The sequence below is a fragment of the Prionailurus bengalensis genome, chromosome B2 (genome assembly GCF_016509475.1).
Source record: "Prionailurus bengalensis isolate Pbe53 chromosome B2, Fcat_Pben_1.1_paternal_pri, whole genome shotgun sequence".
Classification (NCBI taxonomy): Eukaryota; Metazoa; Chordata; class Mammalia; order Carnivora; family Felidae; genus Prionailurus; species Prionailurus bengalensis.
In genome coordinates, this window is record NC_057349.1 from 35,090,673 (window position 1) to 35,116,731 (window position 26,059).

General features: G+C 52.2%; 1 protein-coding gene across 3 annotated transcripts in view; it reads left to right on the forward strand.

The window, feature by feature from the left end:
* Nucleotides 1-14,782: 14,782 nt before the first annotated feature.
* The window catches only part of FGD2 (FYVE, RhoGEF and PH domain containing 2), a 30,274-nt gene continuing 18,997 nt past the window's right edge, over nucleotides 14,783-26,059 (forward strand). For all 3 annotated transcript variants that reach the window (XM_043591276.1, XM_043591274.1, XM_043591275.1), the window contains exons 1-9: nucleotides 14,783-15,018; nucleotides 18,257-18,488; nucleotides 20,248-20,328; nucleotides 21,477-21,625; nucleotides 23,334-23,490; nucleotides 23,706-23,844; nucleotides 24,618-24,676; nucleotides 24,941-25,087; nucleotides 25,787-25,879. In XM_043591276.1, the coding sequence (XP_043447211.1) occupies nucleotides 14,951-15,018; nucleotides 18,257-18,488; nucleotides 20,248-20,328; nucleotides 21,477-21,625; nucleotides 23,334-23,490; nucleotides 23,706-23,844; nucleotides 24,618-24,676; nucleotides 24,941-25,087; nucleotides 25,787-25,879 (1,125 nt within the window). In that variant the 5' untranslated portion in view covers nucleotides 14,783-14,950. The remainder of the gene's footprint in view (nucleotides 15,019-18,256; nucleotides 18,489-20,247; nucleotides 20,329-21,476; nucleotides 21,626-23,333; nucleotides 23,491-23,705; nucleotides 23,845-24,617; nucleotides 24,677-24,940; nucleotides 25,088-25,786; nucleotides 25,880-26,059) is intronic.

Genomic DNA, 26,059 nt, shown 5'->3' on the forward strand with positions numbered 1-26,059 from the left:
CTGATAACTGCAGTACATTAACTCTCCACCCAGAAGTCAGGGCTCTGGGGGACAGGGTGGGGGCTGGGGGCAGTTTACTTCACTTTACTTCTGAAACTTCTTCGCACAAACCTTCTCCTTTTCTGGGTTTTTCCTCATCATCTTTCTCCACCTGGTTTCCCTGCTGAACTTGACTGGGTGTTCACCACTAGGCCTTTTACTCTGTCTCATTTACATGATCACCTAACTTTTTGTGTGTATTTGGTCCTTTGAGTCTGTGGTTCCATAAGGCAGCTACATTGTTATCTTGCACCAAATACGGGGATGTGCGTACAGTAAGTGTTCAGTAAATTGGTTATAAGTGACTGAACAATTTCCCTAAGCGAGGAAGTTAAAGTAAAAATAGATCAACTAAAGCGATTATAACTCTAGGACAACGAGGAGCCACAAATGTAAACTGCACCAAAGCCATATTTCCACAACCCATGGCTCATAGGGACACCCAGAGGGGGGAAAATCACACAGAAAAAATCATGAACCACTCAAAACCACATTCCATCGTGAAAGTGAATGGGCAAAAGAGGAGGGTTAATACTCCTGAGAACTTGATGTAATAAGGCAATCTGAAAGAAACTTTAAGGGGGGAAATGTAGTTTTCACGTGGTGGCCAAAATAAAGAATGGAAAGTACTGGAAAAAAGGACAGTGTGAAAAATACAGGTATATTTGAACAGAAATCAAACAAATCGTTTAGAAATGAGAAGTATACTCGTTGAAATGATTGAATGACAGAAAATCTTGCTCAGCATTCCCTCTACTGAGCAACCTAGCAGTAGTACTTAGAACTATACTTAAGTACTTCTACTTAATAGTACTTCAGTTAACTCTGGGCTGGGTTAGTGGCCCCCCTGTGGTCTCATTACCATCTGCACTTACCACATTGTACTGTGGCTGCCTGCTTTCTGGTCAGTCTCCCTTGTTAGATTGTAAATTCTGTTTTTGGTTTGTTTTATTTTAGAGAGAGAGTGAGCCAGGGAGAGGAGCAGAGAAAGAGAGAAAATCCCAAGCAGGCTGCATGACCAGTGTGGAGCCTGGCACGGGGCTCAATCCCACAACTCTGGGATCATGACCTGAGATGAAATCGAGAGTCCAATGCTCAACCGACTGAGCCACTCAGATTGTAAATTCCTTGAGGGCAGGACCGTTCTGTTCATGTTGGCATAGTGCCTGGCACATGGTAGACACCGACTAAATATTTTCTAGAAAATGAATGAATAAGCAAAAGTACTTTAAAAAAATTGTGGTTATTTACAGTAGCGCCGCGTACAGAATGAAAACTTTAGGAAGACCCATATGCCCCAAAGAAGGATCAAACAGCAGAAAATGAATAAGAAAGAAGACTTGTAGACCTTGAGAATTGCCAAGTATATAAACCACCAATCCCTGGAGTCCTGTGGGGAACTAATGTTACAATGAAAAGAGAATACGAAATAGTAAGTAGCCATTAGTTGTAACTAGGTTGACATCACAGTAAACAGGCTAGGAGGGAACTGGAGGCGATCATGCCAAGGTCAGCATGGGAGTTCAGGGCTCACATCCAAGGGGCAAGGCACACCAGATATTGGAGAATTTATGCAGCCTGTAAAGAAGATGGGCTTGCTCTGGATGCAGGCTGGTTTACTAGTTCTGGGTGAGAACATTCTGGCCACTGTCTCTGTTCACTCTCTTCACTCTGGGTGGGAGTGGGGAGCCCCGGCCTCTTTTCTGTCATGGATCCCTGGGGATCCGTACCCAGACATCAACCCCACCCAGAGGCCAAGCTCCAAGCTACAAAAGGAGCCCAATTTAAGTTCTGGCACCCCAACCCACCCTGCCCCAAAACACGTAGGATTCTACTGAGCAGTTTCAAGAGCTAAATTCAAGCAACTGTCCTTTTCAGGGACTCCTCTGCAAAGGGAAGTGAGCCGTACCTCCAAAGGTCCCACCAGACACTGTTGCTCCTGGCTTCCAAGTATCAACTCCATTTGTTTTTACGATATGAGGCCAGGGCTATGATAATTACCCTCAGATGATTATTTCCACAGATGAGGAAACAGACGCAGAGGTTAACTTGCCCAGGGTCACACAGCTAATAAGAAGCAGGGCCAGGATTCAGATCGGAATCTGCCTAAGTCTGCTACCACACGCTCTTAAACAGAGGTCAAACGCAGAAAATGGACAGGTGTCCAGAGTGATGACCCTGGGCCTCCAGAGGCTGCCCCCGGCAGGCCGGTCACTTCAAGGGTGTTGCTGGCGTGAAGGCCTTCCGGATCCATGGTCCGAGGAGAGAGCAAGCTTTCAGCACTCGCCACACACACGCTGGCAGCTCACAGCTCCTAACGACACCGAGGTAGTCACCATGCCCATGTGAACCAGAGGGGTTCACAGGCTGGTGCCAGCCTCACTCCCGTCCTCCTCCTTTATTTATTCATGCCTGGTGTAGAGACAGCCCCTCCTTAAAGGGTCATCACTCTACCCCTGGGATTGCCCTCTCTGCGGGCCATCTCCAGCCTTGGAGCTCCGCAGTTGCTGACTTCTCTAGAAAGAGCCTACCTGGTATAGGAAGCATGCAGTCTGGAGTCAAATGTCTGGCTCTGAATCCTGTCATTGTCGCTCACAGCTGTGTGGCCCTGATGGCCTCTCTGAACCTCGGCTTCCCCAGGTCCGCAATAAGAACTGGCAGTAAGGAGGGGCGCCTGGGTGGCTCAGTCGGTTAAGCATCTGACTTCCGCTCAGGTCATGATCACACGGTTTATGGGTTCAAGCCCCATGTCAGGCCAGCCCCACTTCGGGCTTTGTGCTGACAGCATGGAGCCTGCCTCTGATTCTGTCTCCCTCTCCCTGTGCCCCTCCCCCCATCACTCACATGCGCACTTTCTCTCTCTCTCAAAAATAAATAAGCATTGGGGCACCCGGGTGGCTCAGTCGGTTGGGTGTCTGACTTTGGCTTAGGTCATGATCTCATGGTTCATGACTTTAAGCCCCACATCGGGCTCTGTGCTGACAGCTCGGAGCCTGGAGCCTGCTTCCGATTCTGTATCTCCCTCTCTCTCTGCCCCTTCCCTGCTTACTCTCTGTCTCTCTCAAAAAAAATAATAATAATAAACATTAAAAAAAAAAGGAGCACCTGCTGTATGGTTCCATTTATATAAAGTCCTTAAGCAGGCAAAATCAATCTCTGGAGATAAAAATCAGAACAGTGATTACCTTTGGGGGAGGAATGGCTGGACAGAGGCATGAAGAATTTTCTGGGGGCGTAGGAATGCATTATCTTTGTTGGGATGGCGATCACACACGTGGCTACGCTAGGAAAATCTCACAAGCTGTACTCTTAAAACCCGGGCATTTTATTGTGTGGCCATTATTTCTTAATTGAGGAAAACATATTCAGGACTCAGATTGTTGTTTCCTCGTAGTAGGTATCCAGGGGAAGGTGACGTCAAAATGTCTACTGCACATACTCACACGAATTCTTGTGTAAGTAGAAAACAAAACGACTCCCTTCTCCACTGTTCCCTACCAGCCCTTGGCAGAATCTGAATCCTCGTGTGTAATCCTGTGCTGGTAAGTTTAATAACTGGTCCTCTAGGAAGAAAAACATTCTGTTTTGTAGCACTTGCCGAATGCATGAGGTGGAAATACTCTCACTGTGACTGATTTTAAGCTGCTAATGTGACATGTCACTGGGCATGGAGTTGGGAAGAGATGGGCACAATTGGGGGCGCCTGGGTGGCTCAGTCGGTTGAGCGTCCGACTTGGGCTCAGGTCATGATCTCGCGGTCTGTGAGTTCGAGCCCCATGTCGGGCTCTGTGCTGACAGCTCAGAGCCTGGAGCCCGCTTCAGATTCTGTGTCTCCCTCTCTCTCTCTCCTCCCCTCCCCTGCTCATTCTCTGCCTCTCTCTCTCTGTCAAAAATAAATAAACATTAAAAAAAAAAGAGAGAGATGGGCACAATTGACTTTGGCGAGCCGGTGGGAACTGACCTCAGCACACTGCCGCTACAAGCCTTTATTATAAAACTCCAGGGGAGTCCTGGCAGAGCTGAGGGAGCAGCCGTTAAGCGTCGTCATGTGTCGTGTGTCTTGTGGTTCGGGAGCCAGCAGCCATCTCCTGCCAGCTTGAATGTGAAGGAGGGTGGACCCTGCCCCAAAGCAATCACGTGAAATCCCAAGCCCGTTGTAAGAGGGGTCAGCCTTGCAAAATAATGGACTTCCAACAACCTCATAACTGGGGTCAGCAACGCATTTGGCAGCCTCGGGATTTTTACATGATAGTATGGGCTATTTCATTTTAAATTCCTGAATTTTAGGGGTGCCTGGGTGGCTCAGTCAGTTAAGGGTCAGTCAGTTAAAGCTCATAATCTCTTGGTTCACGAGCTCGAGTCCCACATGGGGTTCGTGCCGACAGCTCAGAGCCTGGAGCCTGCTGCAGATTCTGTGTCTCTGTCTCTCTCTGCCCCTCCCCTGCTCGCACTCTGGCTCTCTCTCTCCCTCTCAAAAATAAATAAAAACACTAAGAAAAAAATTTTTTTTTAATTCCTGAATTTTAATTTCTCTTGAGGAAGACAAAGAACAAAATCTGGCACCACGAGGCCTGCATCCACTCCTGACAACAGGCCATAACAGAGTAAAAAAAAGCTGCCCTCACGAGAAGTCCGTGGCTCTCCAAATCTCAACCACACACTTGCCACAGCCAGTTGTGTTCCCTGCGTGGTTCTAGTGGGCATTGGAGTTTGTAAATCCTAGTTGAGGCTGTGCCCTGACTGAGAATTAGTTTGGTCTTTGGTAGCACAGCGTGTGTGTGTGTGTGTGTGTGTGTGTGTGTGCGCGCGTGTGTGCGCTCACGAACAGCTACCTGTGAGATGAGCTGAGGAATATCCATTCACACCCACCATTCCCCCAGTGAATTGCCAAGATTTGGCATCTTGGGCACCTGTGCTCACTCTGGGTGCTCGGCAAGACTTGGGACATCAGGGGATACCAGAACCCAGCCAGGGTATTGCCTGGCTTCCCAGGCAATTGCCCTGATTCCCTACCCTGGTTCAACATTAGAATCACTAGAAGAGTTGGGGAGGAAAAAAAAAAAAAAAACCAGTTCTCAGCCCAAACAAATGACTAAGAATCTCCGGGGATGGAGTCTGGAAATGAAACTGTTTTGGGGGCGCCTGGGTGGCTCAGTCGGTTAAGCGGCCGACTTTGGCTCAGGTCATGATCTCGTGGTCCGTGAGTTCGAGCCCCGCGTCGGGCTCTGTGCTGACAGCTCAAAGCCTGGAACCTGTTTCAGATTCTGTGTCTCCCTCTCTCTGACCCTCCCCTGTTCATGCTCTGTCTCTCTCTGTCTCAAAAATAAATAAACGTTAAAAAAAATTAAAAAAAAAAAAAAGAAACTGTTTTGAAAAAGCAGTACGGGCGATTCCTCTGTGCACCTTTCCTTTTTTTTTTCAGGAAGTGCTATTTAGGGTGCCTTTTCCTTGCACTAAGGGAAAGATCACATGCAGAGGCCAGCGATCTCTTCCCTCCTCAGGTTGTAATTCCCATTCCAGCTTGTAATAAAGGGGTGGGGCAGTGAAGGAGGTGAGGTTTACTCACCCCGCCCCCTGCTGGAGACGGGTGCAAGCTGCATTTTGTCCAGAAGACTGGGGGGGGGGGGCAGTTAGGGGGCGGGAGTGCTGGGGTGCCATCAGGCACCAGAGGCAGAATGAGCTTTGGCTCACAGTGAGTGCAGCTGCGTACCCTGGAGTTTCTGCCCTGCGAGAGCTTAGGAGGGACAGAAAGTAAAAATCCCCCTTGATGCCTTCGACCAATATTTATTGAGCACCTACTATCTACTGTTGTAGATGCCGGGGATATAGCAGTAAGCAAAATAGACATAAACACCTGCCTTCCTGCACTGACATTCCAGTGATGGAGATAGACACTAAACATAACCCCCCCAAGTTAGTGTATCAGCAAGTGAGAAGTGAGAAACATAAAGCAGGGAAGGAGGACTGGGCATGTGCAGTGGTGGTGCAATTTGGGGAGTTTGTGGGAAAGAGGCAAGGCCCTGGTGAGAAGGTGATGTTAAAGCAAAGATCTTTCTTTGAAGTTGATTTAATTTGAGGGAGGGAGAAGGAAAGCACAAGTGGAGAAAGGGCCGAGAGGGGGAGAATCCCAGGCTGCCTCTGCACTGTCATCAACGGAGCCCGACACGGAACTCGATCTCACAAACCACAGACAAGGTCATGACCTGAGCCCAAATCAAGAGTCAGACGCTTCACCGACTGAGCTCCCCAGGTGCCCCTAAAGCAAGATTTGAAGGAGGTGAGAGGGTGAGCCATGCCTTGTAGGCCATTGGCTATGGACTTGACTATGACACGCAGTGAGGCATAAGCTAGGTATATCCCTAATATAGCCCGGTGGAAGGTAGCCTTTGAAAAGACTGGAAAACTGAGGCTAGAGTAGTGGACATTCTGGCAGTTTCTTTCACATTTTCTCTGGGGACACTGGGGAGGGGGCTAGCTCGCTCACACTGGAGCACTGAGCCCTGAGCTGGGTGGAAAACTGAGAAATGTACACAAGGCCGGGGGGAGGAGGGAGGACAGGGTTAGGGCTTGAGGAACCTGGTCAAGGTAGACAATGAGGCTGGGGGGTGGGGGGAGGGGTGTGGCGGGCGGTGTGGGACCAAAAGCCAAACTCAAGAGAGGGCAGAAGATTGAGGAGGGAGAACCCTGCACTCTCCCATGACCCCTTCCTACATGCTCAGAATGTCCTGTTCCCAGGAAAAATTTGGGGAGGGCCTACTCCATGGCAGGCCCCATGCTCACTTCTGGGGACACAGAGAGAAATAAGCCAGGGTCCTGCTCTCTCTCTCTCTCTCTCTCTCTCTCTCAGGGTTTTGTAAGGAGGAAAGCCTCAGGCAAGATTTGAGAGGGTCATTTGTCATAGTTCCCCAAGGTCCTGGGACAGGGGCTCTCTGTTGAAAGGAAAGAAGGAAGGGAGAAAGCTGGTGGGAAGAGAGGAGGCAGTTGTGCGGCTCTTTGGTGGGAGAGACGGATCTGAGTGGGCTTTGCGTGGTTGGTAACAGAGCAGCACTCCCAGAAGCATGGAAAGAGGGGAGCTGAGTCACAGAGCAGGTGCGTCAGTGTGGGCTCGCAGGCAGAGAAGAGGCCCCGCTGTTGTGCGGGAAGATGGGAAGAGGTAGCTCAGGCTGGGAAGTGGGTCGTGGAAGAAAGGTCGCCAGTGGGCAGGGCAGCTGGCTGTGCAGGGACCGTTTGTTCTCTTTTTCCGCTTGGAAACCTGTCGGTTCTCTCCAAGGTGCTTATGTTTCTGCACGGGGCTGCTGTGGAGGACCCAGCAGTCCCTGAGAAAGGCCCACAGCTGTTTGGATATAAAAGAGTGACCCGGAGCGTGAGGCCCCACACGCTGGCCGTGTGCTCGCACTCTGGGCGTCTTCTCAGGCACGGCCTGGCACCGTTCCTGGGCTGTGGCCTTGCCTGGCTGGCTCCCTCCTGGCGCCTCCCTGCCCAGGCCCGGGGCCTAGCTCTGTGGGGGCCCCCTCGCCTCCCCCAGAAACACAATCCCTCCCTCTGCCCCCTCCCAGCCTCCCAGGGGCATATCTCATGCCTCCTGCACAGTCGCTGTCAGCCCAGCCCCGGCTACGATTTCACACACACCACCCTTCCCTCTTCATTCCCGGTTTCCCAGGACACCTCCCTCGGCCCCACCTGATGCCTGCCTCTGGTGACCTTGAGTCCTTCCTGAATAGTAGGGTGGGTGCCAGGGCCTGGCAGGCACAAACGTTGCCCAATCCCTGAGAATGCCAACTTTGAAACTTGATCGTTCGCACGCTGAAGAAGAAAGAGCTGTTTCTGTTCTTCACTGACGTCCTCCCGGCCACCCACGTCAGGACTGACACACATTTGCTGTCTTGTCCACTTCAGCCCTCTTTGCACCCTGAGAACCGACCCTCCGCCTGGGCAGCCGGCCCTTGGCTGGCACGTACTGAGGGAGTGTGGTGTGGCCTCCCCGTGTTCCTCCCAGAGCTAAAGGGCTCTGAATAATGACGCCACTCAGATGGAAAAAATTTCGGACCCCCGGGGCCACAAAGGGGCAGGGGTACAGCAGCCGAATATGGGAGGCTTTCTGGACAGGTGACCGGCAGGAAGGCAGACGGGCGCCTGAGGCCTGGCACCCACCCCTGCTGAGGGGGCAGGAGCCAGACCAAGTCCTTCTAGAAGACAGCTTTGGTGGGATTTCCGGCAGAGGGACGAGTGGAAAAAGTCTGGCTGTTTGGAGAAGGACGGGGGAGCCCAATCTACGAGGGATGTTGTTAGCTCGCTCATCTTCCTCCCCCGAGTCAGGGACTGGCCATAGGGCCCACCCCTCCCGTCGGCACTGGTGGTGTGGCCTCTGCCCTCACATGACCACCCAGAACTCCCAGCCAGGGCCTCCCAAAGACCAGTAGTGGGGTAGAGGATTCAGGCCTCGGAGGGGGAAGGGGGCTGCGATGTGGCAGGCATGGGCTGGCGGGCAGGAACAGGTTTCAGCTGGCTGCCTGCACCTTCCCTGGAGCTGCGTCATCCCACTTGATGTCTGTCACAGGCCATTAAGCTCTCAGCAGGTGCTGTGCTTGACTGACGCTGGGGGCGGGGTTGGGGACAAGGGGGAGCCCTGAGAACACACCAGCCTGTTTCCTCCCGGGCCTTGGCTCACTAGAGATAAATGCTCCTCTTGGGAATCTTCATTCCCCCTCGACAAAGCTATGCCCTCACAAGCCCCTGGAGATTTCCTGTGTGCGCACACACACACACACACACACACACCCATAGCATCCAGGTCCTAAATTCTGACACTTCTTCCCTGCTGGCCCCCAGATGCCCCCTGCTGCCCCAGGCCCATCAGTGAGAGGCCCTTTGGATGCCCCTAGTCTGCACACAAAGCCCTCTTTGCATCCCAGGGCAGAGTTCTCTTGACAGCCAGCCACATGACCCAGCCCTGCGGTTCCTGGTGAGGCATCCCTCCCAGCCTCTGTCCCTCCCTCTTTCCACCTCTCTGGGCTGCAGGGAACTGAGTTCTTCCAGCTTCCTTTATGGCTTTGAAAGCAGAAGGGAGAAAGCACGAGACTTATTCATGCCAAGGACCCCAAGAGCCCTGAAATAGGGATCTCCCCACGTAGAAGGAGATGTGTTCATGCCCATCAGATCAGGGGCTCCTCTGCTTAAAACTCTGTACCCACTCCCCTTAGCTCACAAGCACATCCACTCGGCAGACAGAGCCTGCCAGGGCCAGACCCTTGGAGTCTTCTCAGCCTATGTCCCATCATTCCCCAGCCCCTGGACACCCAGATGTGCTGGACTGTCTGCTCTTCTCCCCAGTCAACCCTTGGTGTCTCAAGCCTAATGCCCCTCTGCACATGCTGTTCCTTCTGTTTTGAATGCCTTTTCCACCTTGTCCACCTGGAGAGTTAACTCATCCTTCACCCTTCAGGTTGCCTCTGCTAGGAAGGCTTCCTTAATAGCACCTACTATTCCCTGCAGACTTTGATGCCCCTTCTCTCGATCCCTTGTTCAAAGCATTTCCCACATCATAGTTTAGTGGTTAACAGGCCCATCTTCCTCATTAAACTACGAGCTAAGGGGTAAGGGACTGTGTTTAATCTATAGCTTCTATCCTAATGCTGACACATAGTAAGTGCTTAAGAAATACTTGTTAACTGCATGCATGACTTAATAATGGGGCAGGCGCCTGGGTGGCGCAGTCGGTTAAGCGTCCGACTTCAGCCAGGTCACGATCTCGCGGTCCGTGAGTTCGAGCCCCGCGTCAGGCTCTGGGCTGATGGCTCAGAGCCTGGAGCCTGTTTCCGATTCTGTGTCTCTTTCTCTCTCTGCCCCTCCCCCGTTCATGCTCTGTCTCTCTCTGTCCCAAAAATAAATAAACGTTGAAAAAAAAAATTAATAATGGGGCAGAAGAGATCAAAGTAAGCAGAGAGGAACACCAGGTCTCTGAGGAGAGAAAGCAATTCCAGTGGTCGATATCAAGGAAGGCTTCCTGGAGGAAGTGAACTGTGGAGACATTCCAGGCAAAAGGAACTGATTGGTTAAGGCAATGGGGTAACCATAGCAAAGGTCTTCCATCAGGATCAAGAATGTGTGTACCCAAAGTTCCCTGAGTGTCTACTCTCTCCCAGGTCTCACTCTGAGCCCTTACACATGGCACGGTCCCATTTTATCTTTCCAACCACCACGGGAGGGTGGCGCTCTAACGATCCCCATTTCACACGAGGAGAGTGAAGCTCAGTTACTGGCCCAAAGCAGATAGGTTGGATTTGATGAAAAGTAGAGGGGCACCTGGGTGGCTCAGTGGGTTGAGCGTCCAACCTCGGCTCAGGTCATGATCTCGCAGTTCACGAGTTCGAGCCCCGCATCGGGCTCTGTGCTGATGGCTCTGTGCTGATGGCTCGGAGCCTGGAACCTGCTTCGGATTCTGTGTCTTCTTCTCTCTCTGCCCCTCCCCCACTTGTGCTCTGTCTCTCTCAAAAACATAAAAACATTAAAAAAAAAAAGAAGAAGAAGAAGCAGAGCCCCCAGGAGTGGCGGAGGATGTGGGGTTTGACCTTTTATGACGCGGAAGCTACTTAAAATATCGATGCTTCTGAGTCCAAGATCATCAAAGCAGGCAGTGGGGAAGGGAAGATGGGTGTAATATGGGGGGAACAAAAAGGGACTGAATCCGCAAAGAAGGGCTGGGGCTCAGCAGGATGAACAGGCAGCCACCTCCAAGCCACCAACCTCCATGACACAGGTGACCTGCAGAAGCAGCAGGCCCCCTTTGTCCTGGAGCCAACCACACACCTGCCCCAGGAGCTAGACCAGCTGGTGGTCTGTGGCGAGCCCACTGAACTGGTGGAGGAGGTGTGTGCTGAGCCTCAGGGGGGATGCCTGCAGGCGAGAAGCAAGTCAGGCAGAAAGGCTGGCGGCACAGTGAGGGGCTGAAGTGGGGGGGACCGAGGAGGCAGGGCCCCGGAAGATTATTTTGGGCGTGGGCGTCTTGGCTCTCCTTCCTGGGCTGATGCAGCTCTGAGGGTACCTGTGCCATGTTCAGAGTTGAGCTACTAGGTGGCCTCCTGCAGGTGTCCCTGTGCCCTCTCCTGGCCGTGTGAGGGGCACGTCTTGCTGTTTGGGTCTAGACTCTGCTCTAGAAGCCCAAGGCACTGGCAGCTGAGGGCTGAGATAAGCTTCTGGGCTCAGGGTGTAACATTTGTCCATTCCATATGGCTTCTGAGGCCCCACTATGTTCTAGACACCCGGCTGGGCTGGAGACCAGACAGGCAGTGTGTGCCCCCCGGGCCCTGCCTGCAGGGAGCCAGTGTATAGTCTGGTGGGAGGCAGGGGAGGAAGCTGGGCACCGGGCAGTTGAGGGGAGAGGAGCATCAAGGAGAGAAGCCTCCCCAGACCTGGGAGGACATCCAGGAAAAGTGGCATTCAAGGATGAATCTGATCAAGTCCCCAGCTCTAACAACCATGGACAGGAAATCCAGGAAATCAGCCCTGCAATTGGCAAAGTCCTGACCACGGGACCTGTTGGGCCAGCAACTCAGTGTCCTCTTAACTGTATTGTGTGGGAACACAAAAAGAACAGAACAAACCTGTGGGTGGAGAGTTAATAATTGTAACATGTGGACGTTATTTGGATCCTGATTTTTCTTTTTATTTTTTTAAGTAATCTCTACCCCCAACACGGGGCTCAAACTCATGCCCCCTGAGATCAAAAGTCACATGCTCTACCGACTGAGCCAGCCAGGTGCCCCTGGATTCTAATTAAAAAAAATTTTTTTTTAACGTTTACTTATTTTTGAGACAGAGAGAGACAGAGCATGAATGAGGGAGGGTCAGAGAGAGAGGGAGACACAGAATCCGAAGCAGGCTCCAGGCTCTGAGCTGTCAGCACAGAGTGCGACGCGGGGCTCGAACTCACGGACCGCAAGATCGTGACCTGAGCCGAAGTCGGACGCTTAACCGACTGAGCCACCCAGGCGCTCCCTGGATTCTAATTTTAAAAAAATGCTGATGGATCAGTCTACGCAGGCTGCCGTAACAAGATACGCCAGCCAGAGAGGCTTAAAAACAATACAAATTTATTTCTCACAGTTCTGGAGGTTGGAAATCCCAGATCAAGGCACTGGCAGGTTTCCTTTTCCGGTGAGGTCTCTTTTCCTGGTTTGCAGCTGGCCACTTATCTCCACGTGGCCTCCCCTCAGAGGGAATGTGGGGTGGGGGGAGAGGTGGGTATGAAGAGATTGTTCCTATTCTTCTTCTAAGGCCACCCATCCTTTTTTTTTTTTTTAAACAGTCAAGTTTTTTTTTTAATGTTTATTTTTTTTATCTTTTTTTTAATGTTTATTTATTTTTGAGAGCAAGAGAGAAAGAGCGCACGCGATCAGGGAAGGGGCAGAGAGAGAAAGAGACACAGAATCCCAAGCAGGCTCCAGGCTCTGAGGTGTCAGCACAGAGCCCCACGTGGGGCTCGAACTCACAGACCGCGAGATCATGACCTGAGCTAAAGTCGGACACCCAACCAACTGAGCCACCCAGGCACCCCTTTTAATGTTTATTTTTGACAGAGAGACAGAGCAAGAATGGGGGAGGGACAGAGAGAGAGGGAGACACAGAATCTGAAGCAGGCTCCAGGCTCCAAGCTGTCAGCACAGAGTCCGATGCGGGGCTCGAACTCACGGACCGTGAGATCATGACCTGAGCTGAAGTCGGACGCTTAACCAACTGAGCCACCCAGGCACCCCTTATTTTTTTTAATTTTTTTAATTTTATTTTAGAAAGAGAAAGTGAGCTGGGGAGAGGGGCAGAGGGAGAGAGAGAGAGAGAGAGAGAGAGAGAGAGAATCCCAAGCAGGCTCCATTCTCAGCATGGAACCCAACTCTGGACTCAATCCCACAATCCTGGGATCATGACCTGAGCTGAGATCAAGAGCTTCAGGCTCAACTGACTGAGCCATCCTGGCGCCCCAGGCGACCAATCCTTATAAGGACCTTACTTTTCTGACCTCATTTAAGCTTAATTACTTCCTAAAAGCCCTATATCCCCTATACAGACACATGCTGGGCTAAGGCTTAATAGATGAATTTAAGGGGGGGACACAATTCAGTCTGTAGCAGATGACATTTATGAAGAATTGGCACTTTGAATGTTGACTAGGTATTTGGTTATATTGGAGAATTATTAGTAAATATCTCTCGGGGTATGATAAAAGTAATATTATATATATATATATATACATGTACATGTATATAACATATATATGTATGTATGCATATGTAGAATAATATTGCCATATGTGAGTATATAATTTATATATATAAATGTTTTATATATATTTATATATATAAAATATATACACACACACACACACATACACACATATACGTATATAAAATCTCCTTATCTTTTAGATGCACACCAAAATATTTATGGGTGCAATCATCTGACCTCTGGGATTTGTTTCAAAATGATAAGGGGTAGTGAATGTGGCCATAGATGAAGCAGTATTAGCCATGAGTTGATGATGGTTGTTGGGTCTGGGTTATGGGTTTTGGGAATGCATTATATTTGTCTACTTTTGTATGTGTTCTAAATTCTCCATAATAAAAAGTAAACACAAAAAGCGAAGAGAGTTATCGAAGTTAGGAAGGAGCCAAAGAAATTGCTAGAAGAAATTGCTCTGAGCTAGTGAAGCAGTTGGATGTGTGAGGCCCCAGGGGTTTACAGGTGCTGGAGCGTGAAGGTGTCCAGTCACTTCAGATATCAAGATGAGTGAGGCTCTGTCCCCACACTCCAAGACAAAGACAAGTCTAGATGGAGAGCCCTGGTTCGGGACCAGCGAGACTAGAACCCGGTGGGAGAGGCTTGGAGGGCCAGTAAGGCTTGAAGAAGGGGAATGCAGGCGATGGGCATTTGTTGTGGAAGGGCTGGGAGCCCAGATGGTAGACGAGGCATCAGGCAGAAACGACCCAGCATGCTAAGACAGGGAAGTCTGAGGAGGACACGGCAAGAACGCGATCATCCGGGTTCTCAACCAAATCTTTGCTGGAATTGTAGGCCACTCATCTTTGCTCTGGAAATCTGACTTCTTTTGCGTTCTTACTGGTGACTTTGGGCAAGTTACTTAATCTCTCTGATCCTCAGGGTTTGTTTTTTGTTTTTGTCTTTGTTTTCTGTACAATAGGGATAGTAATAGGACCTACCTCACAAGGCTATTGTGGGATTAAATGAGAAAATACTTGTACAGCACTAAAAAGAGTGCCTGAGTTAGCTGTTATTATCTGAGTTTCAGGGAGGAAGCCACGCTCCCCTGGGGCAAGGAGGTGGAGACAGCGGTCATTAAAAGACTGAGACCCAGTAGAGAGGTGAGAACAGCACTGTACCCCTCCCTGCTAGCCCTTAACAGGTTTGTGATCTATTTTTAATTTAAAAAAAAAAAAAAAAAAAAAAGCTGTTTCCTCACAGCAGTGAGCAGGTCAGATGCAGAAAAGAAGCTGCTGAGAAAGCCCCAAGTAAAATCCATTGGGCCTTATGAGAAAGTGTGGTTGGCCAAGCTCAGCCAAGGGCTGGCTCCAGAAACTACCTCTGGACCCCACTGCCCCCTGGGGTGGCCTCTGGAATGGGGTCTACAGGAGTGAAAGGTCAGACCCTGGGTGGGTGGGCGGGGCCTGAGTGGGCTCCTCCCTCTAGAGGAAGCAAGGGCCTTTCCCCTTTGGGGCTGTGGCTCTGGGACCACTTCCTCCTTCTTACTCTGAAGCTGGGAGCAGGCCTCCTGAGCCCTCTGGAGCACATTCCAGGATGCCTTAGCCCATCTGTGACCCCGGGTGGGGGTGGCTGAGGGTGCCGTTGGAGGCCACCGTCTCTGCTTCAGGGGTAGTTGAGGACCACCCTGGAGGTCTGCAGAATGGAGCAAGAGAGTAAGGAGAAGCTGGCATCTGTGTCCAGTCTGGTGACTGTGTTTGAGAACAGCAGGTATGGGGTGGAGGGGGGTGGGAAGGGTCGCCAGGGTGGACTGGTGGCCTCCCTTTAGCTCCTCTGCCCACCCTGGGCCCCCCTCTGCCCACTACCAGGCCCTGGAGCACATGTTCTGCCAGTCTTCAGGCTGAGGATCAGGGCCAGGACTGCCGTGGGGCCTCACAGCAAGCAGTTCTCTCTCTGGGCCCTTCCTGGACACCTCCTCCTGTCTGGGCAGTGCCTGGGTTCGTCACAGCATCAGGCAGTGTCATTGGGCACTAGGAACTGGGCAGCAGTGAGAGTGTGTGTGTATATTTTTTAATGTTTATTTACTTATTTTGAGACAGAGAGAGAGAGGGAGAGCACACGTGCATGCAAATGGGGTAGGGGCAGAAATAGAGAGACAGAGAGAATCCCAAGCAGGCTCTGTGCTGTGAGCACCAAGACTGACCCGGGGCTTGATCTCACGAACTGTGAGATCATGATCTGAGCCGAAACCAAGAGTCGAGTGTTTATCCAACTGAGCCACCCAGGCGCCCCAAGAGTGCGTATATTGATACGTTGGGGAGAGTCCAGATGTGTGTAGTTATGAGCGAGCGTGGGCGGACCAAACAGTGTTTGGGCTGCAGGACTCCACCCATTGGAAATACTAGCTAATACTTATCAAGCACTTACTCCTTATAAGTAGGACAACCATATAATTTATCATTCAACTCAGGGTACAATTAAAACTGAAAGTGGATGCCATTCAATTTTTTTGGCAGAAGGGAGAGGGCAATAGGAAAAGCTGAGCCTGTATCAGGCAAACCAGGATGTATCATCAGCCTACCTTTGGGGCATTTTTCTATGTGATTTTTGTTACTTAATTCATTTAATTATCTAACAGCCTCCTGAGAGTAGTTCTGTTTCTATTCCCATCTTATAGATGAGACAATGGGTGCACAGAGAGGCGAGCGGGCTTAAAAAGCTTTAAGTTCATGGGTAGGGGCTTCCATTTGAAGGAAAAAAAAAAAAACTGGGCCAGATGTGTGGAGGTCATTGGAGGCCCTGGCAGCGGTGGTGGTGATGGTGTGTGTGTCTGTGAGTGTGTCTGTGTGTGACATTAGTCTACTCTGCCGGCATTCCTTAAGCCCAGGACTGTGCGAGGGATTGTTGTAGGTCCCTCTGAAAATAGACTCTAAGATAGAAATTTGCTTCTGGGGATAGTTTTGGGAACAACACCTGTTGGGGCGAGGGATACAGCATAGGGAGAAGTTGAACTGTGTGCACTTGAAATAGAGGCCTCAGGCTGTTCCAAGTTGCTCTGAAGCTGAGATGTCCCTCAAGTCGTTTCAACTGAGGCAAAGGGATGGGTCTTTATACCTCCACATGGGCTAGTCATTGGATGTGGACTTGACCTGAGATGAGGCAGTTGTCTTCTAGGGAGGGCAATTCCCAGTCGGCCACCATACCACCAACAACTGGGGAGAAGAGCTCCTCAGCCCTGAAGGGGGTGTGGTTGGTACAACACAGCATCACACAGGAACTGTAGCAGACACGGGAGCCGAAAGACTGATCCCTGCTGGGATGATTTTCGTCTTTGGATGCCAAGCTCATGAAATTACTATGATGCCAAGTCATAGACAATAGATATCCTGAGTGAAGCCTAGATTCTGAGTGCTGAGGGCACTCAGAGCAGACGAAGACTTCTGTGGCCTTCAAGGTGGATGTGGCATAGATGTGGACCTAGAAGGGCAATTCAGCTTCCTGAGCCAGGGACCTTACCCTGACTCTCCCAGAGTCCTTTGCCAAGCAGTTCTGTTCAGCACCAAGGACAGCTCCAGGCACCACCTTCCTGGACCCCCACCCCCACCCCCTGCTCCCTTCTGTGTGGGGAGAGAGCACCACCTCACTCAACATGCCGGGCACGCTCAGTGGAGACCCTCAGCAGGTGTGTTGTGCCCAGGCCACACCAGGCAAGAGGAGGCAGCTCTCAGACCAGAATGGGGTCAGAGGAGGCCTTGTCTGCAGGGTGAGAGTCACCTCTTATCATGTGAGAGGCCCTGTGCCAGCAGCCTTGGCTTTGGCTTTCTTGTGAGGTCTTCCAGCCCCTTAGCTGATCTGAAACTGAGGGGGGAAGAGGAAACAGAAGCTGGCCTGGCGCACTTGGAGGGAAATGCAAGTGCTGAAATGCAAGGGAAATGAAAAAGCTGAAACCAAATGTAGAACAGAAAGCCTGAGGCCCAGCTGTTTCCGCGGGTTGAGGAACCAGGCCCTGAGGTGCCAGAGAAGGGTGGAGGAGCCCATGAGGAGCCACTGGGGACCGGGTTCCAATCCTCTCTGCCACCAGCTAGCTGAGTGACTTGGGGCAGACATGTTGACCCGCTGGACCTGTTTCTTCTCGACCCAGATGGGGAGGGGCAGTTTAGGGATCAGATGCCTGATCTGAACTCCACCTTTGCCACCCCCTCGCTGCAAGTTACTTATGCTGCAAGTTACTCTCTGTACCTCAGTTTCCTTAGCTGCAAAGCTGGAGTAATGAAAACCTGTCTCAGAGTTTTGGAGATTTTGTACCTGTCCGGTCCTCCATTGCCCAGACTAGCTGTCTCATCGTAAGCCTTTCCATACTAAAAAGAATGAGCACAACCCAAACCGTGGGCTATAACTCAGTGAAGGTTACTAAATACTTTAGCTGGCCTGTAGACCCTGCACTCAAAGATACCCTTCAAAGGCCCATCCCGGGAGGAACAGGGAAATGCTGCCAGACTGGCTTCCCCCCACCCTCCACCCACCCACTAGAGGTGTGGAAGGCACGGCTCCCATTGCAAAGTCCCAGCTTTAGCAGTCCTGCCCTCCCTTTAGAGTGTTCCATGGCTCCCTCCTTCTCTCCTAAGATTTTAGGGCCTTTCCTGCTGCAGAGACTTAACATTAAAACAGACACGAGGTGTACAAGTGAGGGTGACCTGTGGCCACCTAAAAAACACTATATGCAGAAAGAGGGGTTCCTCCTGGCATTTTAAACAGGGAAGTATGTAGTTTCCCAGAAAACAAAACGAGTCTACGCTGACTCATTTTGTAAACTGGAGTTCCCTCCAAGAAGACGGTGGAAAGGAAGTGGATGTTTTACTTAGCAAACTCCTCCTGAGTGCCAGGCACTCAGGGGCCTCTTCACACCTGTGATGTGCATTGATCACTCCTAAATCCCTGACCAGGGAAGTGCTAGTCTTCTTCCTACTTTGCAGACAGGAAACTCTCAGATCTGTTCTGTTCATTTCAGGACTCCAGGAGCAGCAATCAAAGTCTCCAAACTGGAGGCTGAATGTCACCTCCCCGGGTACAGCCTTACCCCGTCTGCAGAAACATGGAAGGAGTCCCACGTTGGGGAGAGCCTGGGGTCTGAGCCCAGGACAGTCAGCAGGAGGTACCTGAACTCCCTGAAGAACAAGCTGTCCAGTGGAGCCTGGAGGAAATCTTGCCAGCCCGAGATCCACCCTGGGCCAGGGACGCAGGTGCCTGAGGGCTGGAGCGGATGTGGGGAGCTGGGGGACCCCTCCACGGACCTCCCTGCAAATTCTCTCCCAGCCCAAACCAGCACTTCTCCAAGCAGGCGTCTTATGTCACCAGAAATCAGTTGAAAGCTAGATTCTACTCCCTTAACAGCCTTTGATTACATGCCTACAGTTCACCCCATTGTTCCATTGTTTCACATTCCCTTCACCGCAGGAGTTTTTTAGGCAAAGACATTGAAACTCAGGTGGCTTAGGGGTGCCTGGGTGGCTCAGTCAGATGAGCATCCAATTCTTGACTTTGGCTCAGGTCATGTCCCAGCGTCGTGGGATCGAGCCCTGCATCGGGCTCCAAGCTGAGCATAGTAGAACCTGCTTAAGATTCTCTCTCTCTCTACCCCCCCCCAACTCTGTCTCTAAAAGAAAAAAACAAATAACCCCATAAAACTCAGACAGCTTAAAGACTTGTCCAAGGCCACACAGCTTCTGTGAACCTGGCATCCTTCCCTGGAGTGGCCTCAGTTTACCCACCACAAGAGGCAATAATCCCAAACTAGAGATAGAGATTAGTGCTGATCCTACCCTTAGACTGATCCTGGACAGGTCACCTCCCTTTTCTGCATTTCAGCTTCCTTGTCTGTGGAGTTCAAGGGCTAGGCTGCGTGGTACTGTGTCCCCCGGGAGCCAGACTGCCAGTGATCACACCCCAGCTCTTCTGCTTCCTGTGTGACCTTGGGCAAAGCACTGTAGCTTCTTTGTGCCTGTTTCCTCCTTTATAAAATAGGAATGGCGATCACAGTAGTATGTTGCGGTTACCAGTTGCTGCGTAACAAGCACCCCAAAATGTGGTGGCCGAATACGATTTATTATTTCTCACAGTTTTGTGGATTGACCAGAACGTATGGATGGTTTTTCTATTGGTCTCACTTGGGGTTTGTCTTAGTCAGGTTGGGCCGACAAAATACCACAGACTGGGTGACTTAACAGAAATATATTTCCTTGTGATTCTGGAGACCGGAAGTCCCAAACCAAGGTGCTGGCAGGGTTGGTTTCTGGCAAAGCCTCTCGCCTTGGCTTATAGACGGCCATCTTCTCACTGTGTCCTCATGCACATAGTCTCCTAGTGTCTGTCCCTCCTCTTATAAGGACACCTAATCCAATTGGATTAGGACCTCACCCTTATGACTTTATTTAACCATGATTATCTCCTCAAAGGCCTTATCTCCAAATACAGTCATATTAGCAGTTATGGCTTCAACATATGGATTTAGGGAGGGGAGCACAATTCAGTCCATAAGAGGGTCTCTCACGTGGCTGCAGTCTGATGGTGGCCGGGGCTGGAATGCCCAAGGTAGCTCAACTCTCAAGCCTGGTGCCTGGGCAGGGACAGTGGAAGCTGGATTCAGCTGCGGTGCTGGCATTGCTGGGCCTTTGGCTCTCTCTATGTAGTCTCTGGGCCTCAACGTGGCCTCTCTATCAGCCAGACCTCCAGAAGTGGTGGTTCATGGCTCCCAAGAAGCTTCCAGGCCTCTTAAGCCTTAGACCCAGAATTGGCACAACCTCACTCCTGCCCCATCCTTTGTTAAAGCAACCCCAGCGCCGGCCTAGATGCATTGTGGGAGGCCATGAGTGTCGGGAGGTGGGTGCTCACTGGGGCATCTTTGGAGACTACGTTGGGGTCCCCAACAGAGGAAACCAAGAACTGTGTCTCTCCTTCTCCTCCTGTTCAAACCTCCTCCCCCCGGCCTCCCCTCCCCCACAGATGCCAGAGGAAAAGAGAATCGTCCAGGAACTACTGGAGACAGAGAAGGCCTATGTGGCACGCCTCCATCTGCTAGACCAGGTCAGTGGCCAGAATACCACCTCATCCTGCCCTGAGCTCCAGCACCCAGGTCTCCTCACCCCGCCCCTGCTCTGCCTTCTGCGCACCTCACCAGAGCTGAGAGGTAGGGCCTGGGATTTGATTCTAGGGCGTTCAGTCCCCGTTGGCCGAAGTTAGGGCAGAAGTCAGGAAGTAGCCTTAATGCCACTTGCCATTTCACCCCCAGCGCTGGGGCTGGCCTCACGTGTAGCAGAGTGCACACATCCTTCCAGTCCCCATGCCTCATCTGTCACCCCAATGCTCGACACCCTCACCGTTATTATCCCTTCATCCTTTCTTTTTTTTTTTTTTTTAATTTTTTTTAACGTTTATTTATTTTTGAGACGAAGAGAGACACAGCATGAGCAGGGAAGGGGCAGAGAGAGAGAGGGAGACGGAATGTGAAGCAGGCTCCAGGCTCTGAGCTGTCAGCACAGAGCCCGACGCGGGGCTCGAACTCACGAACTGTGAGATCGTGACCTGAGCCGAAGTCGGACGCTTAACCGACTGAGCCACCCAGGCGCCCCCCTTCACCCTTTCTTAAGAGGGTTAAATATTTGGAAATCAGGAGGAGGATCTTTTTTTTTTTTTTTAACTCATTTTGAGAGAGATAGAGGGCAAGGGGGGGAGGGGTAGAAAGAGGGGGGAGGAGAAAGGATCCCAGGCAGGCTCCGTGCTATCAGCGCAGAGCCGGATGTGGGGCTCAAGCTCACGAACCGTGAGACCGTGACCTCAGCTGAAGTCAAGAGTCAGACGCTCGACTGACTGACTGAGCCACCCAGGCGCCCCAGGAGCAGGATCTTTAGCGTGGCGAAGTTCAAGACCTTGACAGATGCAAGATGGACCCATCTCTGACACTCACCAGCTGCCAGCCTCTCTGACCAAGTGTGTCTGAGTCTGGAGGCCTTCATTTGCCCATCTGTAAAATGGCCAGAATACAACCCTCCCTATCTCTTCCTGAGGTTGTTTCGAGGATGATGGGAGACTGAAGAGGTGAAAGCATTCAGTAACCTAGGCGGGGGGGGGGGGGGGGGGTGCTAAAGCCCCTGGGCTGTGCTTGTCTCCCCCTGGGCTGCTGTGTGGGTGGCTCTTCTCTGCCACAGGCCCAGTGACCGCAGTGGCCGTTCCAGGTGTTCTTCCAGGAGCTGCTGAGGGAGGCCCGCAGCAGCAAGGCCTTCCCCGAGGACGTGGTGAGGCTCATCTTCTCCAACATCTCCTCCATCTACCAGTTCCACGCGCAGTTCTTCCTCCCGGAGCTACAGTGGCGGCTGGACGACTGGTGAGGTCCCCCACGGAGCCCTGAGGCCCCCTGATCGCTGCCCCAGCCAGGTCAGGGTGCATTGCTGCGAGGCCTTGCTGCGTGGCCATGGCAGTCTCCTCCTCTGGGCTCGGTCTGTGTCTGTCCTCAGAGTAAGGGGCTTGGACAGATGAGTGCTGAGGGGCTGTGTGTGTGTGTGTGTGTATGTGTGTGTGTGTGTGTGTGTGTGTTCTGGGGAAGGGGATAGATCAGGTCCTTGCTAGGCTGAGTGACTTAGGAGCCAGTGGAAATAGCCCTCGCTGACTGAGGGCTTCCTACATGCCCGGCCCTGGGCTTCACACCTATTAATGTTACTATCACTCCTCTAATTTGCAAATCAGCCCGCTACGTGATCATGGTTACGCAAGAAACTCTTCGTTTTCAGAGGTGACCACTGTAGCGTTTGGTGATGAAATTACTCGCTGTATACATTTTGCCGAAGCAATGCCATGATGTCCGGCATGTCTTTTAAAATTCTTCAGCAGGGGGCGCCTGGGTGGCGCAGTCGGTTAAGCATCCGACTTCAGCCAGGTCACGATCTCGCGGTCCGGGAGTTCGAGCCCCGCGTCGGGCTCTGGGCTGACGGCTCAGAGCCTGGAGCCTGTTTCCGATTCTGTGTCTCCCTCTCTCTCTGCCCCTGCCCCGTTCATGCTCTGTCTCTCTCTGTCTCAAAAATAAATAAAACGTTTAAAAAAAATTTTTTTTTTAAATAAAATTCTTCAACAGAGAGGAATGTCCATAACTGTTAAATCCAGTGATGGATACATAGGGGTTCATTATTATGTTCTTTTTAGTTTATGGTTGCTTGACTTTTTTTTTTTTTTTTCACAATAAAATGTTGGTTTGTGTGTGGTTTTTTTTTATTTTTTTTTTTAATGTTTATTTTATTTTTGAGAGAGAGAGAGAGAGAGAGAGAGACCCAGAATCCGAAGCAGGCTCCAGGCTCTGAGCTGTCAGCACAGGGCCTGATGCGGGGCCCAAATCCACAAACCGCGAGATTATGACCTGAGCCGAAGTCAGACGCTTAACCTACTGAGCCACCCAGGAGCCCCTGTGGGGTTTTTTTGTTTTTAAAGACAACCCTATGCCTAGCATCATTCCCATTTTTTTCCAGTGGGAAAAGGAAGGCACAGTGAGGGTAGGTGGCCTGTCCAAGAACACACAGCTAGAGTAAATGGAACGGTTAGGAATCAAACTCAGGGAGGCCAGCTCCAGATCGCGGCCCCTCACTGCTCTGCTGTAACGGTCCCTGGGCTGACCTTCGGGCCTTACCACAGGATGACCCTGGATCCGTTCTTACCTCCTGAGCCTCAATTTCCTCATCTCTAAGATGGACCAGTGACCATCTCTTGCAGAGTTAAATGAGATGAGACATGTGGCATGTTTTGAGCAGTGCTTAGCACGTGGCCCTCGCTGCTGTCACGCTGGGGGCCTTGAGTGGTTACTGGATACGTGTTGTGGGCCCAACACTACGCTGGGTCTTTGGGGTGGAAGAGAATAGCATCTGCCCTCCAGGGCTCAAGGTCTAAGGGAGGTTGGACCGTACACATTTGGGCGAATGCCTACACCCAGAGGTGCAGGGGAAAGACTGTTATGGGGAGTTCAGAGAGCCTGGCCTAACCTGACCCTGCCTGAAGTCAAGAGAGGAGGTCCTCAGGCTGAAGGCAGTACCTAGGTGGCCCTCTTGCAGGACAGCCACCCCCCGCATCGGCGACGTGATCCAGAAACTGGCCCCGTTCCTGAAGATGTACAGTGAGTATGTCAAGAACTTTGAGCGAGCCGCCGAGCTTCTGGCCACCTGGACTGACAAGTCTGCACCCTTCCAGGAGGTGATCACCCGCATCCAGGTGAGGTTGGGTGAGGGGCGGGACAGAGCCTGCATTGCCACCCCCAGTGTGCACGGGCTCAGTCTCCCTGAGTGACTCTGGCCACCTCCAGGCTCAGCTGTTTGCACATGCTCCGGCATCAGCCTGCCCTGCCCACGCCCGTGGCCCTTGGGGCAGCCTGCCCCCCCACCCCCCGTTCTCGCCTCCACTCTTCCTCTCCCCATCTCTTCCCCAAGAGCAGCGAGGCCTCCGGCAGCCTCACTCTGCAGCACCACATGCTGGAACCTGTGCAGAGAATCCCACGCTACGAGCTGCTGCTCAAGGAATACATCCAGAAGCTGCCAGCCCAAGCCCCAGACCGGGCAGATGCTCAGAGTGAGGACACCCCTCCCCCCCAGAAATCCAGGGAGCTGGGGAGGCCTGAGCGACTCCCATTTATTTATTGAACACCTGCTAACATGCTTGGAATGACTATCAGCTATCAGGCACTTCTTAGACACTATCTCTACCACTAACCTTTTTTTGGTAGACATCAGGCCAAGAGAGATCCAGTGACTTGCCCAAGGTCACACAGCCAGAAAGGGGCAGGGGTGGCATTTTTTTTTAAATTTTTTAATGTTTTTTATTTATTTTTGAGACAGAGAGAGAAAGAGCACAAGCAGGGGTGGGGCAGAGAGAGAGAGCAAGACACAGAATCCAAAGCAGGCTCCAGGCTCCAAGCCATCAGCACAGAGCCCAACGCGGGGCCCAAACCCACAAACCGTGAGATCATGACCTGAGCCAAAGTTGGACGCTCAACCGACTGAGTCACCCAGGCGCCCCCAGGGGTGGCATCTGAAGCTATGCCTGTATTATGCCAAAACCCATGGTCTTTCCAAAGCACCCTCTGGGTCTGGCTTGGTTTGGCCAGCAATGAGAGTCACAGACGCCTAAGCCCTGTCTTCAGTGGCGTCCAGTCTCTCCACTCTGGGTGGGAAATGGCCCCCATGATCCAAACATCTCATGTGCCAGGCTACACAGTCAAGGCTGCTCCTATGGTTACTCATGGCAGCCCCCCTAGGCCACTTTGTTAAGCCTCAAGGACTTCCTGCCTCAGCCCCCAGCCCCAAATTTTCAGGAGATAACGCTGGCCCTGCGTCCCCTTTCAGAAGCGCTCGACATGATCTTCTCAGCCGCTCAGCACTCCAACTCAGCCATCACTGAGATGGTGAGCTGCCGGCCCTCGTGGGCGGGGGTGGGCGGGGGGCCCTGTACCGCAGGCCTCCGCGGGGGCCCTGTACCTCCTCCCTGCAGCTCTCAGCCTCCCCCAGACCACACAGGTCTCTATCTGCTCATCCCCTGATCCTACCCCATGACACCTGGCCCGCTGCTGTCCTCCCCTTCACATCCCGTCCCTGTCCACACAAGGCAAACCTCCCAGAAGCAGGTGGGCCCTGCCCGGCTTTGGCTGAGGGTGCACCCCCTGTCCCAGGAGCGGCTACAGGACCTGTGGGAAGTGTACCAGCGCCTGGGCCTCGAGGACGACATAGTAGACCCCTCCAACACGTTGCTCCGTGAAGGCCCTGTCCTCAAGATCTCCTTTCGCCGCAGCGACCCCATGGAGCGCTACCTTTTCTTGGTAGGGGAAGCTGGGGGGCCCATCCCGCATGGGGAGGGAAGTCCGAGGGCCACACTGCCCCAGGTCCTGCCTGCCTGGTGTCTACCTGGCACCTCAGGAGAAACAGGGAAGAGCCCGCCTCTCTGTCCTTCCCTGATTTGGCATCCAGGTGATTTGGGACAGGTCCCTTGCTGCCTCTAGGCCTCAGGGATTTCCGACTGAGGGGTTTCCCAGACAGGCCCTGGGAAGCAACAGAGTCAGATTTTGAACCCAGACTGTTTGGCTCCCAACTCTGAGGTGTTAATCTGTGCTCTAGGGAATGCATAGCAGGAAGGAATTAGGTTACTGTTAAGAACTGCCCAGATTTGCACTGAAGAAGCCAGGGGGTCTCCTGGAAATCTGGAAACTGGTCCTGCCCGGAGGTCTGGAAGAGGGAGCCCTCACCACCCTGAGCCCCCATTAGAAAGTCCTTGTGAGTTTGATGCCCACAGATATGGCGGCCCTTCAGTGACAGTCCTAGGTGGATTAGGGGCCAGACCACCCCTTCATCATCACACCTGTGACTCCCGTGAGTAGCCCAGAGTGTGGCGAGAGGAGAGGGAGACACAGTGGTGCCCCGCCCACCGCCAGGGAAGCCCCGCCCACCGCCAGGGAAGCCCCGCCCTACCACCCTTCCTGCCCCGCCACTGCGCACGCGCTCACCGTTTGTTTCTCCTGCAGTTCAACAACATGCTGCTGTACTGTGTGCCCAAGGTCATCCAGGTGGGCGCCCACTTCCAGGTGAGGACCCGCATCGACGTGGCCGGGATGAAGGTGAGTGAGAGGCACCCCAACCACCGTCAGGCTTCATCCTAGAGGTGGATTGAGTATGGGGAGTAGCAGGAGGGACCACGCTGCGTTCTCAACCCAGGAACCCTAATCTGGTAGGTCCTGGGCCACCGTGGAGGTGGGAAAGTTTGGGGTTGGAGGTCTCCCCTGTGGGCTACCGTAGGC